Raw genomic sequence first — 22,369 nt, 5'->3', positions numbered from 1 at the left:
ACTGCTACCTCTGAAATACCCCAGATGGTCATTTTAGAGGCCAAAAGGTAGTGACAAACGTCTGTTAAATAAAGTAGGCAGTCTTGTTAGAAATAGGTATGTTTTTCCATTGGGTTCAATGTGGCTACTTCCGTTTTTATTGTTAAATATAAGTTCTATAAACATTTTCGTTCTTCCTGAGTTTGCTGTGATGCAGAAAAGCTCGCTTAGCCTCTTGCTAGGTCATTGCTTTCACAAAATTATTCCTGATACAAAAATGTTATTCTGTAAATAAGCGCTGGTTAAACATATAAATGAATCTTTAAGCTTCTGTCCCGTTCAAAATTTTATGATGCTTTATCTAGAATTCAGAATTTCAGGGTTGATATAGAGGTGGGTTCTTTTGGAAGCTGGTTTTCTTCCAGACTGGACGTAACTTTTGTGTTTCTTCTCTTGGTATTAAGAAGTGTTGTAGTGCAGCAGAAATGCACCAGTGGACCAAGTTTATCTACATGTTGTGGTTTCCACCACTCGGAAGCTTTAGGTGACGAGTACTTACAACATTAAGAGCTAGTTCTGAAACATCATCTGTACAATTTTTAAAAGTATTTGGAGGCATCTCCTTCTCAGCAGAAGCTTACGTTTTTTTTCTTCTGGTTTTAGGTGATTAGTGCATGTAAGTTATACACCTTAGTTTTCCTTTAGTTAAAAAAAAAACTGTATGTGCAGCACATATAGTTTGATCACTTTTTAATTTTAAATTTAAACTAACTAACGTTAAGACGCAACACAGAAAATAGATTCCAACTCTGCTGCCGACGGGCTGCTTAGCTTATGCGAGTACGTGATCACTGCTGGGCTAAAAAGTGAAGGCTAGGTGGAAATATGTAGGATGGGATAAAGATTCTGGGACAAAGGCAGGTTGGGGGCCTGGGTCTCCTGCTGAGGAAGCCCAGTTCTCCCTCCATCTGCCTTCCTCTTCCTTTCCTCTGGGCTGTGGGGGACCAGCTTGCCTTCACATCCACCTGTTGCTTCCAGCCAGCGATTCTGGTCCATCTGGTGATGAGGGCCAGCTCCCGCCTGCTCTGTTGGTCTCTGAGCAAGCACGCTTCTCTTTTGATGTTTTCTAATAGTTTTTTCTGCGAGCAAGGAAGGAGAGACAGACCTTTTCATTCAGGCCTCCATGTGCTGAAGCGGTAGTCCAGTATTAATCAATATGTTGAGAATGACAGAATAAAAGATTACACTGTTGAGAAAATGCTGTATATATATTTCAGTGAATAAATGGATAGGTACCTCCATTTATCTTTGTGATTCCTTTTACTAGTGGCAGCTTTGAGATACAATTTATAAAAATTATAAAATTCCCTCACTTAATTAGTATGCTGTCTTTATTAAAGGTAAATATTATTTTTAAAGGTGAAGACAACCCTCATTCTGAAAAATAGGAAATTCATGCATTTGTTTCATACCCTTATACATGGCTGATTACAAATTTAATTTCATGCCAACTTGCTTGAATAGACAATCTAAGTTTTAGGGATTGGAACAGCTGTAGTATTCAATACAAAGTATCTTATAGATACCATTACCACAGCTTAATGTCTTTTGCACTTTATTGCTTGGAGGATACAATTATAAAGAAATACTTTGCCTTGTGGCTTTTATGTTTCATGTTGGCATTCAGATCACAAAAGCCTCTTTGGTTCATTTTGAAACTTTGAGGGAAATGATACCTGTATGATTTAAAGTTTAAGTTTAATTGCCTTCTGCAAATTGCTTTTGGAAGTATAGGTAGTCAAAAAGTAAAAGTAGTTTTAAATTTCAGAGGCAGAGAATAGCATAGTCACTTTTTTAAATGTGAGGTTTTATTCAAAATAGATTCTTTTGGGGACTTCCCTGGCAGTCCAGCGGTTAAAACTCCATGTTTCCACTGCAGGGGACGCGGGTTCGATCCCTGGTCAGGGAACTAAGACCCCACATGCTGCGTGACACGGCCAGAAAAAAAAAAAGATTCTCTCAGAGCGGGAAAGTTAGAATGCCTTTGTACAATATTTTGCATGCTCTTTTCTTTATTGCGTGAAAGTCATATAATCCCAACCTCCATCTCTATTTCTTATTTATGAATATAATGACTTACTGAAAATTTGTCACAAATTTCATATGCCTCCTGAAAGGCAATGTCGAGTTTTAGGTTAAAATTATGAAAGATGTTGTGAGGCCATTTGAGCAATTTAAAATAATAATAATAATAATAAAGGCAATCTATACAGGGAAAGAACTTAAATGCACACATAGATGTGGCATCAGCTCCTTGAGGTGAGCACCTGCTACATCATGCAGGAAAGTTGAGGAGTGCATTACTGGTGATGCAGACTGCTGTAGAAATAGATGTTGCCTGAAGTTTTTCACTTGGTAGTATTACTAGTCTGTTAACATTGGAAGGACTTAGGTGACTTGTTCTAAACATTCGCCTGGTGCGTGGGAGCAGGCTTTAATAAATCCAACCCCAGAATTTTAGAAGCACCTCTAGCTGAAATCTGGGCCTCCCACCCAGACTTAATACAACGACAGAAGTAAAACCATATCTATTTGAAGTGTTTAGGACCGTGACTAATCTAATATGAGGCTCTGAAAAGCCAAGAATTGCCACTGGAATTTCAGTTTCTACTCACGTAACACATAATTTAATGGTTCATACTTAGTTTCCAGAAATAGCCCAGACAGCTTAGTGAGTCCAAGTGGTTTTAAACTTTATTGTACATTCCCATCACCTAGAGTGCTGCCTAAAATGTAAATTCCTGGGCACCACCCCCTGGAAAGCTGATTCCATGAGCCTAGGAATCTGCATGTTACCCAGGTAACCCAGGGGATTCTGAGGAAAGTGGTTTAGTGACAACCTTTTGGGAAACACTGGTGCAGGAGGTGTATACCCAGCAGGGCCTGCTTCGTGGGTATATTACCGGTGCATTGTACAGGCCCCTTACTCAGAAAGGCCGTGTAGCTGGCTTAACGCTCTTCCATGACCTTCTTAAAATTCTTAATTTCTGAACGAGGTTGTTCATTTTCCCCTGCATTTTCATTTTCCCCCGGGCCCTGCAAATTGTGTGGCCAATTCTCTATGCAAGCATTTATTATGTATTACTGGAATTGTGTTTCTTGATCCTCATGGGTTGCAATAATTCAATAATGATTTTTTTTTAACCTGTCTGTATTAGGCTGTAAATGCCAAGGCCACTTCTAAGCTTTAGAAGTGAATATGAGTATCATTCATTATAGAACATACAATTGGAAATCCTAAGGGTATGATTTTTTTCCCAAGGAAATTAAATTTTTATTCCTAGTCTTGAACATAGAAACCTATGTTTGTGTTATCCTAATACACTATGATCTTTTTCTCCTAGGATGGTACAAAACAGAAAAGAGAGCGGAAAAAGACGGTCTCCTTCAGCAGTATGCCCACGGAGAAAAAGATTAGCAGTGCAAGTGATTGTATCAATTCCATGGTGGAGGGTTCGGAACTCAAAAAAGTTCGCTCCAACTCTAGAATTTACCACAGGTATTTTTTACTGGACGCTGACATGCAGAGCCTGAGGTGGGAGCCATCCAAGAAGGATTCTGAGAAAGCCAAGATTGATATTAAATCCATCAAGGAAGTGAGAACAGGAAAAAATACAGACATATTCCGCAGCAATGGCATTTCTGACCAGATATCTGAAGACTGTGCATTTTCCGTCATCTACGGAGAGAATTACGAGTCACTTGATTTGGTTGCCAACTCTGCAGATGTTGCGAACATCTGGGTCACGGGACTGCGGTACCTAATTTCTTATGGGAAACATACGCTCGATATGTTAGAGAGTAGCCAAGACAACATGAGGACTTCTTGGGTCTCACAAATGTTTAGTGAAATTGATGTAGATAACCTGGGACATATAACTCTGTGCAGCGCCGTACAGTGTATCAGAAATCTCAATCCTGGTTTAAAAACGAGCAAGATTGAGCTTAAGTTCAAAGAATTGCACAAGTCCAAGGACAAAGCTGGTACTGAAGTCACAAAGGAGGAATTTGTTGAGGTTTTCCACGAGCTTTGTACTAGACCTGAAATTTATTTCCTTTTAGTTCAGTTCTCAAGCAATAAAGAATTCCTTGATACCAAGGACCTTATGATGTTTCTGGAGGCAGAGCAGGGTGTGGCACATATAAATGAGGAAATAAGCCTTGAAATTATTCACAAATATGAGCCATCCAAAGAGGGTCAGGAAAAGGGCTGGCTGTCCATAGACGGGTTCACTAATTACCTTGTGTCCTCTGACTGTTATATATTTGATCCAGAGCATAAGAAGGTCTGTCAGGACATGAAGCAACCCTTGTCTCATTACTTTATAAACTCATCTCATAATACGTACTTAATAGAGGATCAGTTCCGAGGTCCCTCGGATATCACAGGATACATCCGAGCTCTTAAAATGGGTTGCCGGAGTGTTGAATTGGATGTATGGGACGGGCCGGATAATGAACCTGTGATTTACACAGGCCACACCATGACCTCGCAGATCGTCTTCCGCAGCGTCATTGATATTATTAACAAGTATGCATTCTTTGCTTCAGAGTACCCTCTCATCCTGTGTTTGGAAAATCACTGTTCTATTAAACAACAGAAGGTCATGGTTCAACACATGAAGAAAATTTTAGGAGACAAGCTCTACACAACCTCACCCAGTGCTGAGGAATCTTACCTGCCATCCCCAGATGTCCTGAAAGGGAAGATACTCATTAAGGCAAAGAAGCTGTCTTCCAACTGCTCTGGAGTAGAGGGCGATGTTACTGATGAGGATGAAGGGGCAGAGATGTCTCAGAGGATGGGCAAGGAGAACGCAGAGCTGCCCAACCACGTGCCTGCCAAGCGCTTCCAGCTCTGCAAAGAGCTGTCCGAGCTGGTGAGCATCTGCAAGTCGGTGCAGTTCAAAGAGTTCCAGGTGTCCTTTCAGGTTCAGAAGTACTGGGAAGTCTGCTCGTTCAACGAAGTGCTTGCCAGCAAATACGCCAACGAGAACGCAGGGGACTTTGTCAATTATAACAAGCGCTTTCTCGCCAGGGTTTTTCCCAGCCCCATGAGAATTGACTCCAGCAACATGAACCCTCAAGATTTTTGGAAATGTGGTTGTCAGATCGTGGCCATGAACTTTCAGACCCCGGGACTGATGATGGACCTGAACATCGGCTGGTTTAGGCAGAACGGGAACTGCGGCTACGTGCTGCGGCCGGCCATCATGAGGGAGGAGGTCTCCTTCTTCAGCGCCAACACCAAAGACTCCGTCCCAGGAGTCTCACCCCAGCTCCTTCACATCAAGATCATCAGCGGGCAGAACTTCCCCAAACCCAAAGGATCGGGTGCTAAAGGCGACGTGGTGGACCCTTACGTCTACGTTGAGATCCACGGGATCCCCGCTGACTGTGCAGAACAGAGGACAAAAACAGTGCACCAGAACGGAGACGCTCCCATCTTCGACGAAAGCTTTGAGTTCCAGATCAACCTGCCCGAACTGGCCATGGTGCGCTTTGTGGTCCTGGACGACGACTACATCGGGGATGAGTTCATCGGCCAGTACACGATTCCCTTCGAGTGCCTGCAGACGGGCTACCGCCACGTGCCGCTGCAGTCGCTCACCGGCGAGGTCCTCGCCCACGCTTCTCTGTTCGTGCACGTGGCCATCACGAACCGGAGAGGAGGCGGGAAGCCTCACAAGAGGGGCCTCTCTGTGAGAAAAGGGAAGAAGTCCAGGGAATATGCGTCCCTGAGAACACTGTGGATTAAAACTGTGGACGAGGTCTTCAAGAATGCCCAGTCCCCAATTCGGGACGCCACCGACCTGAGAGAGAACATGCAGGTACGGTGCGGGGGCTTGTGTGCGCCTGCGCGCGGGCTGGTGTGCGACTGCGCGCGGTGTAAGAGGCTTTTGGAGGGTTTCTTTAAATAGTCGTATTTCCCATCTTAAATACTTTGTAAATTCCCATCGCTTGTAAGAATGTTTACCACTGATCTCATTTTTTTTATCATGTGAATTTCCAAAACGGCAGCTGGTATTGAACACACTCTATGGGAATGAGACAGCCTTGCTGCTGAGTCCACCACACCCGACCTGGTCCCTGTTAATCAATAGGGAACAGTCCCCCGTCTTCTCTAAAAGCGCACATGGGAATCTCTGGTATTTCTGAATATTCCTTAGCTGGAACACACTGACGTCAAGCCCATCAAACTAGAGGGACACGTTCCGGTCCTTTCTTGTGGGGCCGTCATGCTGCGGGAATGGTGAGCCTGTAAACAGCCCGTGGGTTTATGTATTGAGCCTGCTCTTGACTCTGCAGCGCAGCTGTCTAATTGTGTAAGTAAAAGACACGTGACACCTGTATTTATTAGATGTCTGAGATGATAATTACCTCTGAACCGCATAGTGGCGAAAAGCAATCAGTCAGGGTTAGGTATGTAATTAAGGATTGTCCACGTGTCTAGCAGGATACTGGGACTACCAGTGATGCAGAACGAGGCTGCGAGGGCTACCTCACACACACACCTACCCCAGCCCATCCCAGTGTGTGATGGGTCACCGCTCAGTGTGTTTAAAAACGATAAAAAAAGATACACACACACACACACACACACACACACACACACACACACACACACACATACGTGTATATATATATAATCTTTATAACTATTATGAGTAGAATGCCAGCAGCAAGTAAAATTAAAAGACCTTCCTACAATGGAGACCTTTTGTTTTATTTCTTGTCTCATAGTAAATGTGGAGGGTGTCTCCCTATCTCTGAGGGTGCCATGGTTGGTGGACCTCAGCTCTGAGCAGGCCCCACGTCCCTGCCCTACGGCAGCTGTCATGCGCATGAAGCCGAGCGCCGTCCTTCCAGGGCCGCGTGTCTGTTCTGAACCCACACTGCAGTCGGCGCAGTCGGGCGGTCGGGCCAGGGATGCAGCAGGAAACAGCAGACTTTAGTTGGGGCTGGGCAGCAGATGATAAACAAATAGGACAACGGCAGGTGAAGAAGTAACTGGGGAGTGTGATGGCATGACTGGGGGCCCCCCTTAGAGCTCTCAGTAAGGATTTATTGTTATGAGCAGTCAACATCCAAGTGATTTTGGACAAAATGATACACAGCTTGATGCCCATATTTAAAGCAATATTAATAAAAAGAAAATGTTTAAATTTAAAACCAACGTGCTGCTCATTTCCAAGGACGGGGGTGTTTGAGAACAGAAGGCACAGGGCTTGGGGGGCCCAGATCCCTCCCCTATGGCCGCCATGCTCAGCCCAGGTCAGGACCCAGGTGTGCCTGGGGCGACTCATTTTTCGGTTGGAATGTACCTGTTCTGGCAGCACAGTGATTAAGGGCAGAGGCCTCATCCTCGGCAGACTTCAGGTAAAATCCTGACCCCTTCACCTGCTAGCTGTGTGACCTCAGACAAACAACAGAGACAGGCCACAGCTGAGGCTCGGGCCCAGCGTGGCTGGTTGAGAGGATCAGATGGGGTCATGTATATTACCTGTGCCTTGCACACAGTGCTCAGAGAACACCGACTCGTGGCTTTTTACCGTATGGAAGGGTTTCCTTTAATGGGGATTTTAATGGCACCTCTGGTGATTAGAAAAAAAGAGCATTGAGAACAGGAGAAGCAGCATGGAGACGGGGCTAGGGGAAGGGAAGGCTGTGGTACCGGGCAGGAAGGTCTCCCACCGGGCACATCTCCACGGAAACTGCAGCATCCTCCAAGTTCCTTTAGCTTTGGAACCAGCTGGTATGAACAGGTGAGAGAGACTCAAGTTTCTGTCTTGCAAATATTCCTCTTTTTTTTTGGATGGCTGGCATATTTGATACTTACTTTAAGCCTGATTTTTTTTTTTCTGAATCTTTACCTTTTTGAATGCAGAAGCCTTCTTTTTGGTTTGTTCATAATTACATATCAGCATTAGCACTGCTGTGAACTTTGATCTGAAAAGTAGCTTTGCCCTTCGAAAGAATTTAACTTATTTGCCTTTTCCATACTTTTGATAAATTGGTATTACAAATATCTATAACTATGTTTACTTTGGAAAGTAGCCATTTTTCCCAGGATAAGATAATCATTAACCATGTCTGTCATAACACTGCTAGTAACTGTTGTACCAGGCAGTCCAAGGATAACCAAGTATATTGAGTATAACATCCCCGAGAAATTAAAACCCTGGTGAATTACAAAGCGCCTTCTTCTTTCCATTGAGCAGAATGCAGTGGTGTCCTTCAAGGAGCTGTGTGGCCTCTCCTCCGTAGCCAACCTCATGCAGTGCATGCTGGCGGTGTCTCCCCGCTTCCTGGGACCTGATAACACGCCCCTGGTGGTCCTGAATCTCAGCGAGCAGTATCCCACCATGGAGTTGCAGGGAATCGTGCCCGAGGTTCTGAAAAAGATCGTAACAACTTACGACATGGTGAGTGGCTCTTTGCACTTTTATGGAGCCCAGGGGAGAGAGGTGTCTTAGGACAGTACCCCGACATGCTTAGGAGCTCTTGCTGAGGTGTGCTTTCCTAGTTCAGGCTTCCTTTACCTGTGCTGGAAAAGTTATTCCCCTGACCTTGCTGTATTTGAAAGACTTTAGTGTTTTGTTGTTGCTATTTTAGAAAGCAGGATTCAGACAGCTTTTCAAGAATGTATCTGAATTGACTTCTAAAGCATACCCTATTTTCCACATATATATAGGAGGGAATTTTTTTAACCTTTCCCTGCAATCAGCCATTGAGTCACTCATTTTTATTTTGTTTTCAAACTGGTAAAGGTGAGAAATTTAGTTTTTTTTCCAAAAATACACTTTAAATACCACCAGAGGCAGGTGCTTCCACTACATGACTCTATATTGTGCAAAGTTTTCCTTCCTTATAGCAGCTGCTCTGTGACACCTGTGATTGGTAATCAGCTTAGCGTTAATGAGGAATCCTCAGGACACCTAGAATATTGCATTTTTGCCCTTAAGGTCTATCTTGCGTTTTCCTAATTGCTTCCTGCTCTCGCTGTACTTTTTGATTTATCGTAACCCTGAGGGATGAGTTAGTGAACAACACCGTTTCAAGCTCGCAGTGTAGCTGAAGTTGTCAAAATGCCAGTGAGCACCGCAGGTCCTCCCCTGCGGTCGGGGTTAAGGGTGGTGCTGGACACTCCCCTCCCAGATGGGCGAGGCTGTCAGCCTGTGCTCAGAGGTAAGAGGCCTCACCCACCACCTCCTCCACACGAGAAGCAGGATCTCAGACCACAAAACTCAAGGCTGCTTCTCAGGTAGCCTGCTGTGGTCTAAGACAAATCAGGAGTGGCACTGTAAACCTTACAGAAATATATTTCTTTTACTATTCTGTAAGTTGACCTGAAAGCTGCAATTCAGAGGGATTTATACAATTTCCAGGAAAGAAAAAAATGCTTTAGGTCAGCATTTCCCACAGTGTCTGCTGAGGAACCTTGGTTTCTTAGGATATTAATAAGTGTCACATGGGAGAAAGGGTTCCGTGTTGAAATAATTTAGGGAAATACTGGTTTGAGCAAAATTAATCAGATGTCTTCACTGCAGGACTGTGTGGGGCCTTTTGTTTGCTGGCAGTGGCTTTCCAAAGGGTGATGGACATAGTATGCCCTATGTGACAAATTGTCTTGACCAGGGGGTACTATTTCCAAAAACAAAAGTTTGGAAGGATTTTTGTTCTTAATCTTCTTCACGTCTTAGCCTTGTTCACCCAAATCTTTGGGTGCATAAGACCTGGAAGTCCAAGTCAGAAACATGCAGCATTTTTTTTTTTCTTTTGCTCTTTCTTTCCCGCAGTTTTATTGAGAAATAATTGACACTCACGTATAAGTTTAAGGCGTACAGCATGATGGTTTGACTTATGCATATTGTGAAATGATTACCACAGTGGGTTCAGCTGACATCCGTCTTCTCATATAAAAAGAAGGAAGAAGAGAGGAAAGGAAAAAAAAATTTCTTGTGATAAGAGGTCTTAGGATTTATTTTCTTAAGTTTTCTGTGTATCAGTCATCATGGTATATATTACATTCCTAGGACTTATTTATCTTATAACTGGAAATGTTTACCTTTTGACCACCTTCCTTCAGTTCTCACTGTCTGCACCCTTCACCTCTGGTAACCACAAATCTGGTCTCTTTTTCTATGAGTTTGGTTTTTTGTTTTTGTTTTGTTTTGTTTTAGTTTCCACATGTAAGTGGGTCATACAGTATTTGTCTTTCTCTGACTCATTACACTTAGCATAATACCTTCAGGGTTCACCTGTGTTGTAGCAAATGGTAGGATCTCCTCATATTTTAATATATATATATATATATATATCTCACAACTTCTTTATCTATCCATAGACATTTAGGTTGTTTCCATATCTTGGCTATTGTAAATAATGCTGCTATGAACATGGGGGTGCATGTATCTTTTTGAGTTAGTGTTTTTTTTACCTTAGGATATATTCTGAAAAGTGGAATTGCTGCATCATATGGGAGTCCTGTTTTTAACTCTTTGAGGATCTTCCATGCTGTTTTCCCTAGTAGCTATACAAATTTACATTCCCACCAATAATAAGAGTGCAGTATTTTAAACAGCTTATCAATTCATTACCTTAAGAAAAAGTGGTATTTGATCTTTTTCCTAAGTTCCAATGCAATAACCACACGTTGTAGCAGGTGCTTATTATTCCCTGCTCTTTCCAGCTTAGAGTTCACAGTGATGTAAGATAAATAAGGACAGAACACTGGACACTGCAGGCAAACTGCATGGAGTGACGGTCACCCTTCAGAAAGAAGGACGGCCAGGGGCAAATGCGTCTGTAAACATGGGCTGGGGGAGCACTGTGCTGGGTGCTGGAGGGGCCACAGGCATGAGAATAAGGGGTCCCTGTCCTCAGGGAGCCATCCGGTCTGCTAGGATGGCAGCTGGGGAACAAAACAAAGAAGCTTATGCTGAGATTCCTTTGGGGGGAGAAGATGGAAAGACAGGAAAAAGAGGTTCAATGGAAAAGTCTGAAGAGCTCTTGCATGCTGTGCCTCAGGCTACCTCGTTGGTTTCATGAGAAGAAGCCCAAAGAAGTGGCTGATGTTTGTAAATGCTTTTTAAACTTAAGCCACAAATAAAATCGTTAGACATTTTGCAGACCCACGTCATTGACCAACATCTAAGATGACTTACCGGCTCAGGTGTGTTACTGGTCACGCAGTGACATTTCTTCATGGTAACCTTTTTAACAGGACCTTCCTGAGAGTGGGATGTGGTGCCCCAGGGAGGTGTTAACTGGAAGGGTCGGTACCCAGGCGCTAGTCCAGGCTGAGCCCACAGCGGGAGTGGGACCATAGCTGGGTGGACACAGTGCCCACCATATCACTTCCCCCGCCCCTTCCTCTCCCTGGGCTGGCAGATGATAACATTTACTATGTAACTCTTATCTACATATAACTTTATAATTGTGTTGTTGTAGAAATGATAAGACAGTTGGCTTGCTTAAGTTTTTAAAGTTGTGAAATTAGTCTTACATAATGTCTGATTGACATAGCTGGGCTGCGTCATACCCCTAGCTTTATTGATTTGCTCTCTTTTTCATTCCACCTGCTAAACTAAGCTATAAAGTACTTAAAATTAAATTCAAATGTTTATAATTTGCATTTTAAAGGTTGTCATATTGCTACAGCAATATTATAGCTCTTGTAATATTTTATAGTCCATTTATTAGTGACTTAATTATTTCTCACCTTCTGACAATTAATTTATTAAAGCTAGCTAAAGAATAGATGAAATACTGATGGGAAATGTCATAAGGTCCTGGATAGCCTTTATTTTTGTAACGTTTGTTATGTTGAGCTTAACCCAAAATTAGCCTTAAAATAAGATCTTATTCCATTTCACTGACTTCCCATTTATAGTTTGCAGACTCCAAATGAGAAGTAAGCGTAGTTTGAGAAATCCACCCCTCCCCACAAAGTCCTGTGTTACTGCGAGTCTGCACTGCTGAAGTTGCCCTCCAGTGAGGACAGGATTGCGGTATCTCCTAAGAGTGTACAGATATGTATTTATGCTGTCAAGAGTGTGACTATTTTTCTGTCTAAACTCTTATTAATAAACGAGTTGTAGCTGAAATATGCCAGTGTCTTTGTGAAAAAGGAGAGTGCAGGGAAGGAGCTGGTTGTGGAAATGTGGACACTGTGTAAGGCGGTGTGGAGGCTAGGAAAGAGGGCCCACACTCAGGGTGGCCTGCAGCCCCATTTGCCTGGGACAGACCCTGCTTGTACACCTGTTGTCCCAGCATAATTATTAATAGTTCTCCCTTTAACCCTTAAAAGTGTCCCTGCTTAGATAATTAGTTGTGTGGTCACCCTGCCCACGGCCCCTAGATTGTCCTAATGGCTCTTGTGATCCCACCAACGAACAGGTCTTCAGAGTGGCCCAAATTGTGGTTTTTTGCCCTATTTGTTGTCCCTCCTTGGATCCCGGAAGTGGTGAGGTTTGAGGCTGGGACGTTGCTCAGGAAGGCGGGTGTCAAAGCCACCCGGGAGCAGAGGAAGAGAAACACAGACACCTTCTTAGATCAGGCAGATGGGGGAGAAGTAGGGAGGGACTGGTCTGGAGAGTGGGAGTGACTGTGTGGTCACACAAGGGAGGCTTTTCTTCCCTGGACGCGTTCACAGTTTAGTGGAAGAGATGAAACGTATCCAGAGATAGTGAGAGGATAGATGATAGATAGATGTGTTAAAATATGTAAACAGGGCTTCCCTGGTGGCGCAGTGGTTGAGAGTCCGCCTGCCGATGCAGGGGACACGGGTTCGTGCCCCAGTCCGGGAAGATCCCACATGCCGCGGAGCGGCTGGGCCCGTGAGCCATGGCCGCTGAGCCTGCGCGTCCGGAGCCTGTGCTCCGCAGCGGGAGAGGCCACAACAGTGAGAGGCCCGCGTACTGCAAAAAAAAAAAAAAATATATATATATATATATATATATATATATATGTAAATAGATTATTTGGATGTTCATGGGAGAGAACGGTCAGTTTCAAGTTTAGGAATTAGGAAGACTTCAAGGAAACACTGGCCTCTGACCCTTAGGAACAACTCAGATTTCAGCAGGTGAAGAAACGGAGACTGTTGCAGGCTGAGTTCACAGGGTGAAACACTCTCAGAAATGGGAAGCATGTGTTCTAGGAAATTCGAGCGTGGACCGTGGGAGTTCTTGCACATTTCTGAGCAGCAAAGAGCCATGCTCAGAATTAAGATCATGGACTGTGGGAGGGTAGGGGTGAAAAAGAACTCAGAGGCCGCCTGCTGAGCGTCTTTATTTTGCAGATGAGAAAATGGAAACCGAGTGGTGCATCAAATTAATGGCAGAACCATGAATGGTTCTAACGGCAGGTTTAGAACCTGACTCGTCTCTTTGTCCAGTTTCTGCCCTGCAGTCCAGCTCAGGAAGATGAGCCATGTGCGGTGTGTGGATGACTGACGAATCTGCCCATAAAGCCCAGATAGCGCCAATACTCATGATCTGACGTTGTTCATGTGGGGCCCTTGAAGTCCCAGGTACCTTATTTCTGATTCCTGCTCCCCCATGAAGGTGGAGAAGAATTCGTCTTGCATACTTTGGCGTATGTTAAAAGGCAGATCCGATGAGCTTAAAATAAGGAAGACGGTATTCAACAGATTGAGTTCCACTCAACGGAATCTGATTATAAGTACCTGAATATATCTTTTGTATTATTACTTCAGAAAACAGAAAATGTAAGTGTTTTACTTGAAAGTGTGTGTCAGTGAACTTGAATGCATCCACTGTTGAGAATCAGATATCACAGTTGAGCTCGTTCTCTCACGTGTTTAAAGGCTGGTTTGGGGAAGATAAGGATTACGTAACCTGAGTAAGAGATTCTGGTGAGTGAGCGGGTTCCCTCTCCGTAACACACAGTGCTCCTGGGATGATCTGCCAGGAGGCTTCAGGACCACTTCAGGCTTCCCCTCTCCCGTCATCATCATCTTTTTATACGAAAGTGGTTTTTACCACCCTTTTTAATGTTGATGAAAGTAACCATTCAGCTCTCCAGCTATCTTTGCTTATTAGTTTCAGATTTACCGTCTGCTTTACGCTTAAATTTTTTTAAATGTTATGAGATCTGTGCTAACAAATAGAGACCAAGATGTCGACATTCTTCCTTGACTGAGAGAAAACACTGGGAGTTTAAATATTTTGTGGAGTGTTACATAAAAAGAAAGTTCTCTTTAAAATTTTTTCATTGGACTTTGAGGGCAGTATTCTCGGTGAAAGAAGCCAGACGCAGAAACACAAGCCCTGCGGGATTCCACTTAAATGAGGTATCTAAGATAGTCAGATTCATAAAATCAAAGACTAGACTGGGAGTTACCAGGCGCTGGAGATAGGACGTTATTAATCAACAGGCATGAAGTTTCAGGTAGGTAAGGTGGAGGAGTTCTAGAGACCCGTGTACAGTAGCACCTTGTACCTCTAGTCAGCAGTAATGCATTGTACAGGTAAGCATTTGTTCAGAGGGGTAGATCTCCTGTTAAGTGTCCTTATCACATAAATATTTTTTAAAGAAAAAAAGTCTTTTTCCTTGGTTTTGCTTACAATTTTTCTGCACTATGGAGTATGCTTCAGTCATTGTAAGTAAATTGACAATGAAGTCACAGGGAATGAAAAGGAGAGAAGAGGAAAAAGGAAAGAAAAGGATGCCCAGCTCTGTCACAGAGAGCACGGCTGTTCACATACACAGGGGCGGACTCTCGCACAGCCGTAGCTGCTCGGAGATTACCCATGCATTCATTCCTGTCATTGCCGTTCCTTTGTCTCTGCTTTCTATCTGAAATTAATTTGTTTCCATCTTTTACAGCTTCACAAAAATCTTGATTTTAATTGCCTTCACACTTAATTAAAAAAGCACTCTCTGAGGAATCCGTTTATCCAGTAGAGAACAGTAGTTTTTAGTGTTTAAAAAAAAAGGAACAAGATGCTTTGTCTAGGAGCATGTTATTTGCTTGCTGTGAATATTTTTGTATAAGTTACTGGATCGTCCCTTCTACCTCATGGCTTTAAATATTTCTTAAATAAAGCAAGGTCCTTTAAATAAAATATGTGAAATGAAGGGTTTTTTTCTTACACAGATATGTTGGCAGTCGGCATGCAGCATCAGGAGTGCTCTGCCCTATGTTGTTGGTATGGGTTCCTGTATTTTCTCTGGCCACTGCTTAATGCAGGGAAGAGAGAAATCACACTTCATAATTGATGGAGTCTGCCCATCTGGACCAAGCAGAGATCATCTGTAATAAGGTTATTATTGATTGCCGTCTCCTCTGTGGCTGCTTTTATCACTCTCCTGCCTCAGAACTTGACATTAAAAGCATCTTTTAATTGGAGGTGTCAACTCTCCCAATTTTTATAACGGTAGAAAAATAGAGTATTATGCCTTGGGATAAGACTGAGCTACAAAGAGGGGGAAAAAAAGACAGATTAGGGAAAGGTGAATGTACCCTGCTACAGGGCGAAGAGCAGAAACCCAAAGCCTCTAGTTTAATTCAGTGACAGGGGAGGTCCAGCCGGTGACGTTTCCAAAACGGTTTCTCTGGCATCGTCAAAACCATACAGCTGACCCACTTCAGAGCGACTGCCAACCCCACGGGAAGGGAAAAGTAATGTTTACAGGATGGAATGTGATGATGGAATCACTCGTATCATCAGATCAGCTGTAGAGGCTGCCACTCAGCCGCCAGAAGCAGGGAGATTGAGAAACTTAGGGGAGATGGTGCTTCACGGTGTGATATGGTGGTGGTTGCACGACTGTATCTTGCATCCGCTTTTCATGTTTTACATGTCTCCACAGAAACCATCGCGGGACACATGTGTAGAAGTATTCTTACACACACACACACACACACACACACACACACACACACCTGCAGATACTAAGCAAGAACAGTTGCGAAACAGCAGCATTTTAGGGGCTGGCCATCCCCTTGAAAGAGCCTTCATCAGCGGCTGCTTTTTTACCAGTTAAATTGGATACCCAGCCCCAGACTCTCTGGGAGGACAGAGATGCAAACCTTAACAGAGTCCCACACGTTGTCAGATGGCGTCTTCAGACGAGAAGTGATAAAGTACGAAGCGAGCCACTGTACCATCTGACGCACCAACTGCAGATACCATTCTGCAGTTTACAATTCCTGAGTGACTGCGGCGCTGTCCCACCGTACTGGTAAAGGAGAAACGGGAGCCTGCTGTTGGCGTCACTTCAGCCCTTGAACCAAGCCACCTGGGGAGCGGTTATGGGGCTGTGGCTCGGGGCCACGTGTTTGGTGGGGTCTCCCACAGTTTGACTTCTCTGTTAGAGCCTTTCTGTTGCTTCTGAAGGGGGCAGAACAAGATTGCTTATTTCTCGAACGCTTTATTTCACTGAATCTGGTAGGAAATATGTATGTAATATATCTGGAACCTAGAGCTCCAGAAAAGTTAGGGAACTTCCTTGTAAGCAGATGCATTATGCAGAAGAACACTACTACATTTTTGATAAAACTTAAGATCGTTGAAGTGCTGTAGTCTTGTTTTCTTCCTGTGCAAGAGGAGAGGAATTGCTTCCCACGTTCCCATCAGATCCCACTTGAATGTGGGATTTTGCTTTTGTATTATTCCTTCAGTGTTTATTTTTGATCTATTCTCTTCTTGACTAGAAATGATTTATTTTGTTTCTTCAGTGGCTAAAGTTACCTCCTTAAGTTGTTTTCTGAGTTCTTCTTTCTGTCAAAGACCCACCAGGACGTTTTTTTCAACATTTATTCGGCCGCGCCGGATCTTTAGTTGCAGCGTGCGGGATCTTCCTTGTGGCATGTGGACTCTTAGTTGTGGCATGCATGCGGGATCTAGTTCCCCGGCTAGGGATCGAACCCGAGCCCCCTGCATTGGGAGCATGGAGTCTTAGCCACTGGACCACTAGGGAAGTCCCCAGGACATCTTTTAAAAGTCCGTGTACATCTCTCAAATTCTGAGCGTCCTCTGTCAATAACAGACGTGGTTTTCTTGGTCAGTCACCGCGAGCATCAGCGGCTGGTTAAGGCTGGGAAGAAGCGTTTGCCTTCCTTATCCTGGTTTGCTTGGTCAACTTCCTGTCCCCACTAGGCTTTGAATAAACAGAATTGGGCCGAGTGGAGACAGCAGTGCTGGCCGACTTCCAGGTTCTTCAGCCTGTTGTCACCTCATGCCTGTGGGGCAGAGACTGAGTTCAGACCACACACTTGGCCCAGATGGGGAAGGAAATGCAGCTTTCCCAGCTCTCTTAGGGGCAGGTGGGTGTCCCTCAATTTTAGTTCCATTTCGTAACCCTGATCCATTGCCTTAATTCACATTATCCATTTTGGGTTGTGGTTGCTTGACTCTTTAGGTAAAATGCTCCATCTCTCAGACTTTCTCTCTTCCCTCAGCTCCTCTAAGAGTGGCCACTAGCTGCCTGGAGAGGGTGCAGCTGCAGAAAGTCTCCTTTCTGTGCCCTTGCTAAAGAACGTCCTAAAGCTCACCACCGCCCACCCCGGTGCACCTTGGGGCTGGTGTGTGCAGCGCAGGGATTTCCTGGCTCCGTCCTTCGTCCTCAAGGCTCCAAGAGGCGGGCTCCCAATGTCCCCTCCACTGCCCCTTTCCTCCTCCTGTCCTAGGGCTGCAAATGCTTGGCCCAGCCGTATCTCTTCTCCCCTAGGGGTGATGCTTTTGGGACCTACATGTGTTGTTCCTTGATATGTTAAAATAATTTAGAAAAGAGTTTCTCCTTGACAGATCCTGACTTTCAAGCCTGTCGTTTTGGTGGGAACCCAAATAAAAATCTAATCTGACCTTTAAAACGGAGAAGTGTCTTTGTTTTTACAAGATAGCTGCTTTTCACCCAGGCTCTGAAACTTGCTCTTTGAGTAGGTGGAAAGCCCCAGGGCAAAATGATTTATAAACTATGGCAACATCTCTGGGAAAGAAACAGCTTCACACTCTCCTCCTTACACCTCCCCCTGCTGTCGCCATGCAGCTGGCAGCCTTTCCCTCCCCACGGCACTTCATCTCCTGGATTCCCAGAAAGACGAACTTCTGGAAATATCACCTAGAGAGAGACCCGGGTGCTGAGGCAGTCAGAAGTCTGATGTGCCAGCTGTAAGAACTAGGGATTATGTAATGATCATCAAGAGAAACGGAGTCTGAATACTTTGACTAGTGTTGTTAAGTGAATAACATTCTTCTTAGAGCATCTTGGAAATGTGGCCTCCCTTTGGCATGTTGGGATTGATGAAGAATTTATGTTAAGCCTAGTAATTGCCAAGAGAGGGGAAAAAGGGGGGAAATAACTGCAGGGAGATGTATCTCACGCATATAGTCTTGTAGCAATTGAAGTTTTCCAGAATCAGAATTTCTGATTTGCTATTGAAACATGCATCAAACACTATTAATAATATATAGCCCTTTCTTGAAGAGAACGCTTTTTACAGCATCTGGAATCTGTTTGACATCTTGAAGTTTGTGATCACTGTTGTGGTGTGCACGGCGTGGTACTGTGTCTACAGCCAGTTTTGTGGATGTGATTGTCCTCTGTGGCGGAAATCCTTTTCAAACAGGAAAGTGATGATCAAGAAACAAAGGACTGGGCTTCCCTGGTGGCGCAGTGGTTGAGAATCCGCCTGCCGATGCAGGGGACATGGGTTCGTGCCCCGGTCCGGGAGGATCCCACATGCCGCGGAGCGGCTGGGCCCGTGAGCCATGGCCGCTGAGCCTGCGCGTCTGGAGGCTGTGCTCCGCAACGGGAGAGGCCGCAACAGTGAGAGGCCCGCGCACCCCCCCCCCCCAAAAAAAGAAACAAAGGACTGAGTTGGCTTTTGGTGTGTGATAATTTATATGTCTTTACCGGCTTGTGAGTTCCGAATCCTTTCAGATCCACAAAAGTGAAAACTGGCCAATCTAGAACCTGCGTTTCACGGCTCACTGATGCGTTCAGCCTGCTTCCCCCCTGGTGTCTGGGAGCCCTCCGGCTTGCTCTGACCTTGGACTCGGAGGGGAGCTGCGTCTCTCATTGACCCTCTGACCTGTGCCGTTGGGACAGAGGGAGCTGTACCAGCCTGTGCTGGCTGCTTTGAGAGATCATTGTGTTCCTCTCCCTCGTCGTAAGCTGTCCTGGGACAGAACCCTTGGAGCCCCCTACATGTGGACTCTACTCTGAAACACCCAGCACTCTCTGGGCCACACCCCACTGGAGGACCCAGGAAATGCACCTTCACTGTTTATCTTAGTTTTCCTAGGGTGGCGGTTTCTGACCAGATGGGGAGTTGGGGGTGTGAAGCCCATGGTGATTCTTCATCCCGCTCAGGAAGGTGGCTGCCTTTGCCACCTGAGCCTGCGGCTGCCCCTGCCGTCAGCTCCACGTGGGATTCAGAACGTTCTCCAGACAGTTAAATGGGGATGTTTTGCCTGTGTGATTATTTTAGCAGTGCTGGCTACAACTAACCAGTAAGAATCACACACGTGAACCTTTTTATTAGAAGTATTTTTCTTCTGTCAAAGATTCATCAAAAAGATGAATTGTTTAATATTTCGTTGTGTCCCATCATTGTTTGTACTCAGGTTGAAGTTTACAAAGGATGTAAGTTGCGGTGATAACAGAATTTTATTGTTCCGCATCTCGATATTCTGATATCATTCCCTGACTTGGCGAATGCAGGATCTATTCACTGGAGCTTAACTTGATTTATTGATACCCACTCTTATATAGTTTAGAGAAACAAATGCTTTTCCACTGAGAAAATCGGCAGCGTTGCAAATCCCATTCGGAGTTGAGTTGGAAAGATTGAAATTACTCAGATACCTCTAGAAAATTTTTAGTGGTGGTACATAGATTGGTTTGTAAATGCAGTGATGAGTCTCCTCTGTTTTCATGGACACGTAGTCTCTGGATGTGCAATCGCATTTTAGAAGACAACTCTCTAAGAAATGGGATACTTTAGATGGAATCGGCTCCATGAAAATGAAACTATCAAAATAACCAGTTTATATGAAAGATCATATATTTCAGAATCTTTTTGAGTACTACAGGTAATTGTTGACACTTACTTGGGCCACCTTCTGGCATCACTTCTTGGCAGTAGGATGTACTCATTTCTGACCTATTTTTCCTGTCTTTTATGTCCCTAGTCATGACCTGGAAGAAATTTTTTAAAGGTGTTTTTCCACAGTCTTTTGAATAATGAGGCAGTAGTGATTTTTCTCTGCAACTTGATGTATTCCTGACAGTAATATTTGGCCCTTTCTAAGCTTTAAGCATATATTTTGTTGATATGTTACATTTGACCTCAGGTTTATAAGAGAAATAAAATTCAGCACTGCCTATGGATTCATTATTTCTATTTTTGTGTAGTGGGGAGGGCTCACCCCCAGCCTCACCAAACCCCTCTAAGCTGCACTTGTCTGGTGGTAACTCTCCACCATACACATTAACCGCTGTGCCAGTGGGGACCGCAGGAACTGTCACTTATTATTCTATTTTAACGGTTCCTGGTTTTCATTCTGTTCACTTATATTCCCCCAGATTGCTAGGAAATAATTAATGCCACTCACCCCACTAAAATAACCACCCTTGACAGCAGAAATCTGATTTTACTACCACATGAATCTATCGGGGATAAAAATAGCACTTAATAATGGTTTTTAAGTCTTTTCTAACTTAAGGCATTTAAAATTCTGAACCATAAGAAAATTGCTCTCCCAGTCAACTCAGTGGGTGGACAGTATGATGTGTTAAGAGTTAAGTTTAACTCTACAAGCTTAATTATCAATTAACTTAAAAATAACATGTTAAGTAGTTTAAAACATTTCTTTCCCTACTACGTTTAGTATTAGTCACATCTTTAGGGCTAACTCTTATAGATCTTTATGTGCAGATTTTATACAGGAAGTCCTTTGTCGACTTATGGAAATCTTGAAGTATTTTCTTTGAAACCAGTGGTGATTATTCTAGTTTTCTTTATAATTATTATACTCCTATACCAGAGAGAGATTAAATGGAGTGACACCATCATTTATGTCATTATATGGCACAAAATAATTTTAGCTTTGAATAATCACTTATCTGGTGCCACAAGCCAGAAGCCAAAAAAAAAAAAAAAAAAAACTGTCTTTGTGAATAGAGATAGCTGTTTTGAGTATTTAGCTAAATGTAACCAAGATGGTAGTTACTCATTTTTAGCTGACTTCCTAAAACTAACGTCTAGCTGTGTTATAAGCCCGTGAAAGTCTTTGGCCAATGTTACAATTCTCTGTGGCCAAATTTCTCCTTCGTTTACATATAACATACGTTTATGCTTTTAAAATACCGACCGCACTTGATTTTTCATGTTCTGTTCTGAAATGTGCATGTAGCATGTCAAACTATATCCTCTGGAATACTTTTAGTCCAGTATCACCAGGTGATGCGCGGTGTGGCATTTTAGAGCAGGGTCGGGCAACGCTGGCCTGTGGGCCTGGCCAGCACCACCCATTTCTGTACGGGCTGCAGGCTTAAAATGGTATTTACATATTAAATGGTCAAAAAAAAAAATTCAGGACATGTGAAAATCATATGAAATTCAAGCCTCTGTGTCCATAAGGAAATTTTGTTAGAGCGCGTTCATGACGCATTCTGTGTCTGCTTTCACATTGTGACAGCAGTCGCCTAAAATATTCACTGTCTGCTCCTTCACAGGAGAAGTTTGCCAACCCCTCAAAAAGAGGAAAAAGTCCTTAGGGTGTTTTGATGCCCTGGTTTCCAGATTCACTTTGGCCAGCTTAAATCATGACTTTAAAGGTTTTCTTTCTTTTTTAAATAATGTACTTAGTGCGATTTGAATGTAGATCCATAGAACATCATTTTCCTCTGTTACCCCAGTAGGAGGAGGGCCCCTGAGTTCTGTCCCGGAAGAGGCAGTGGACTCCTGAAGAAGTAAAACTACTTGTTAGTGTTGGACGGTCAGAACTATAAACACCAGAGGCGGGAACTAGGAAAGGAAAGCCTGTGAAAATTCCAGTTTGCTTACAGTGCCCATGAGGACAGCGTGCTATTGCAGCAAAAAAATGGTGACCGTCGACCAGAATCTTGTGTTATAATCCAGTAAAATTTGTAACTAACTTTAGTTCACATGTATTTAGCGAGATGTATAATCATGATTGCGCTGCTTGGTAATGAGGCACGACAAACGAGCCGTCCAAGGATTGAGTTTAAGCCGTGCTCAGGTCAAGCATTTCTTGTTAGGGGAAGGGGAGGGGAGGGCAGAGAAAGGGGAATTGGGTGGAGCCGGTGGGCAGGCTCTGCATCTCTTCTG

At 43.9% G+C, this 22,369-nt stretch overlaps 1 protein-coding gene across 2 annotated transcripts in view; it reads left to right on the top strand.

Moving 5' to 3' along the window:
- PLCL2 (phospholipase C like 2) overlaps positions 1-22,369 on the top strand; it is a 196,480-nt gene that overhangs the window by 107,227 nt on the left and 66,884 nt on the right. For both annotated transcript variants that reach the window (XM_079921255.1, XM_079921256.1), the window contains exons 3-4: positions 3,384-5,870; positions 8,262-8,465. In XM_079921255.1, the coding sequence (XP_079777381.1) occupies positions 3,384-5,870; positions 8,262-8,465 (2,691 nt within the window). The remainder of the gene's footprint in view (positions 1-3,383; positions 5,871-8,261; positions 8,466-22,369) is intronic.

The sequence above is a fragment of the Stenella coeruleoalba genome (assembly GCF_951394435.1).
Source record: "Stenella coeruleoalba genome assembly, chromosome: 5".
In the NCBI taxonomy this organism is placed as follows: domain Eukaryota; kingdom Metazoa; phylum Chordata; class Mammalia; order Artiodactyla; family Delphinidae; genus Stenella; species Stenella coeruleoalba.
This window is presented reverse-complemented; position numbering and strand designations above follow the sequence as displayed.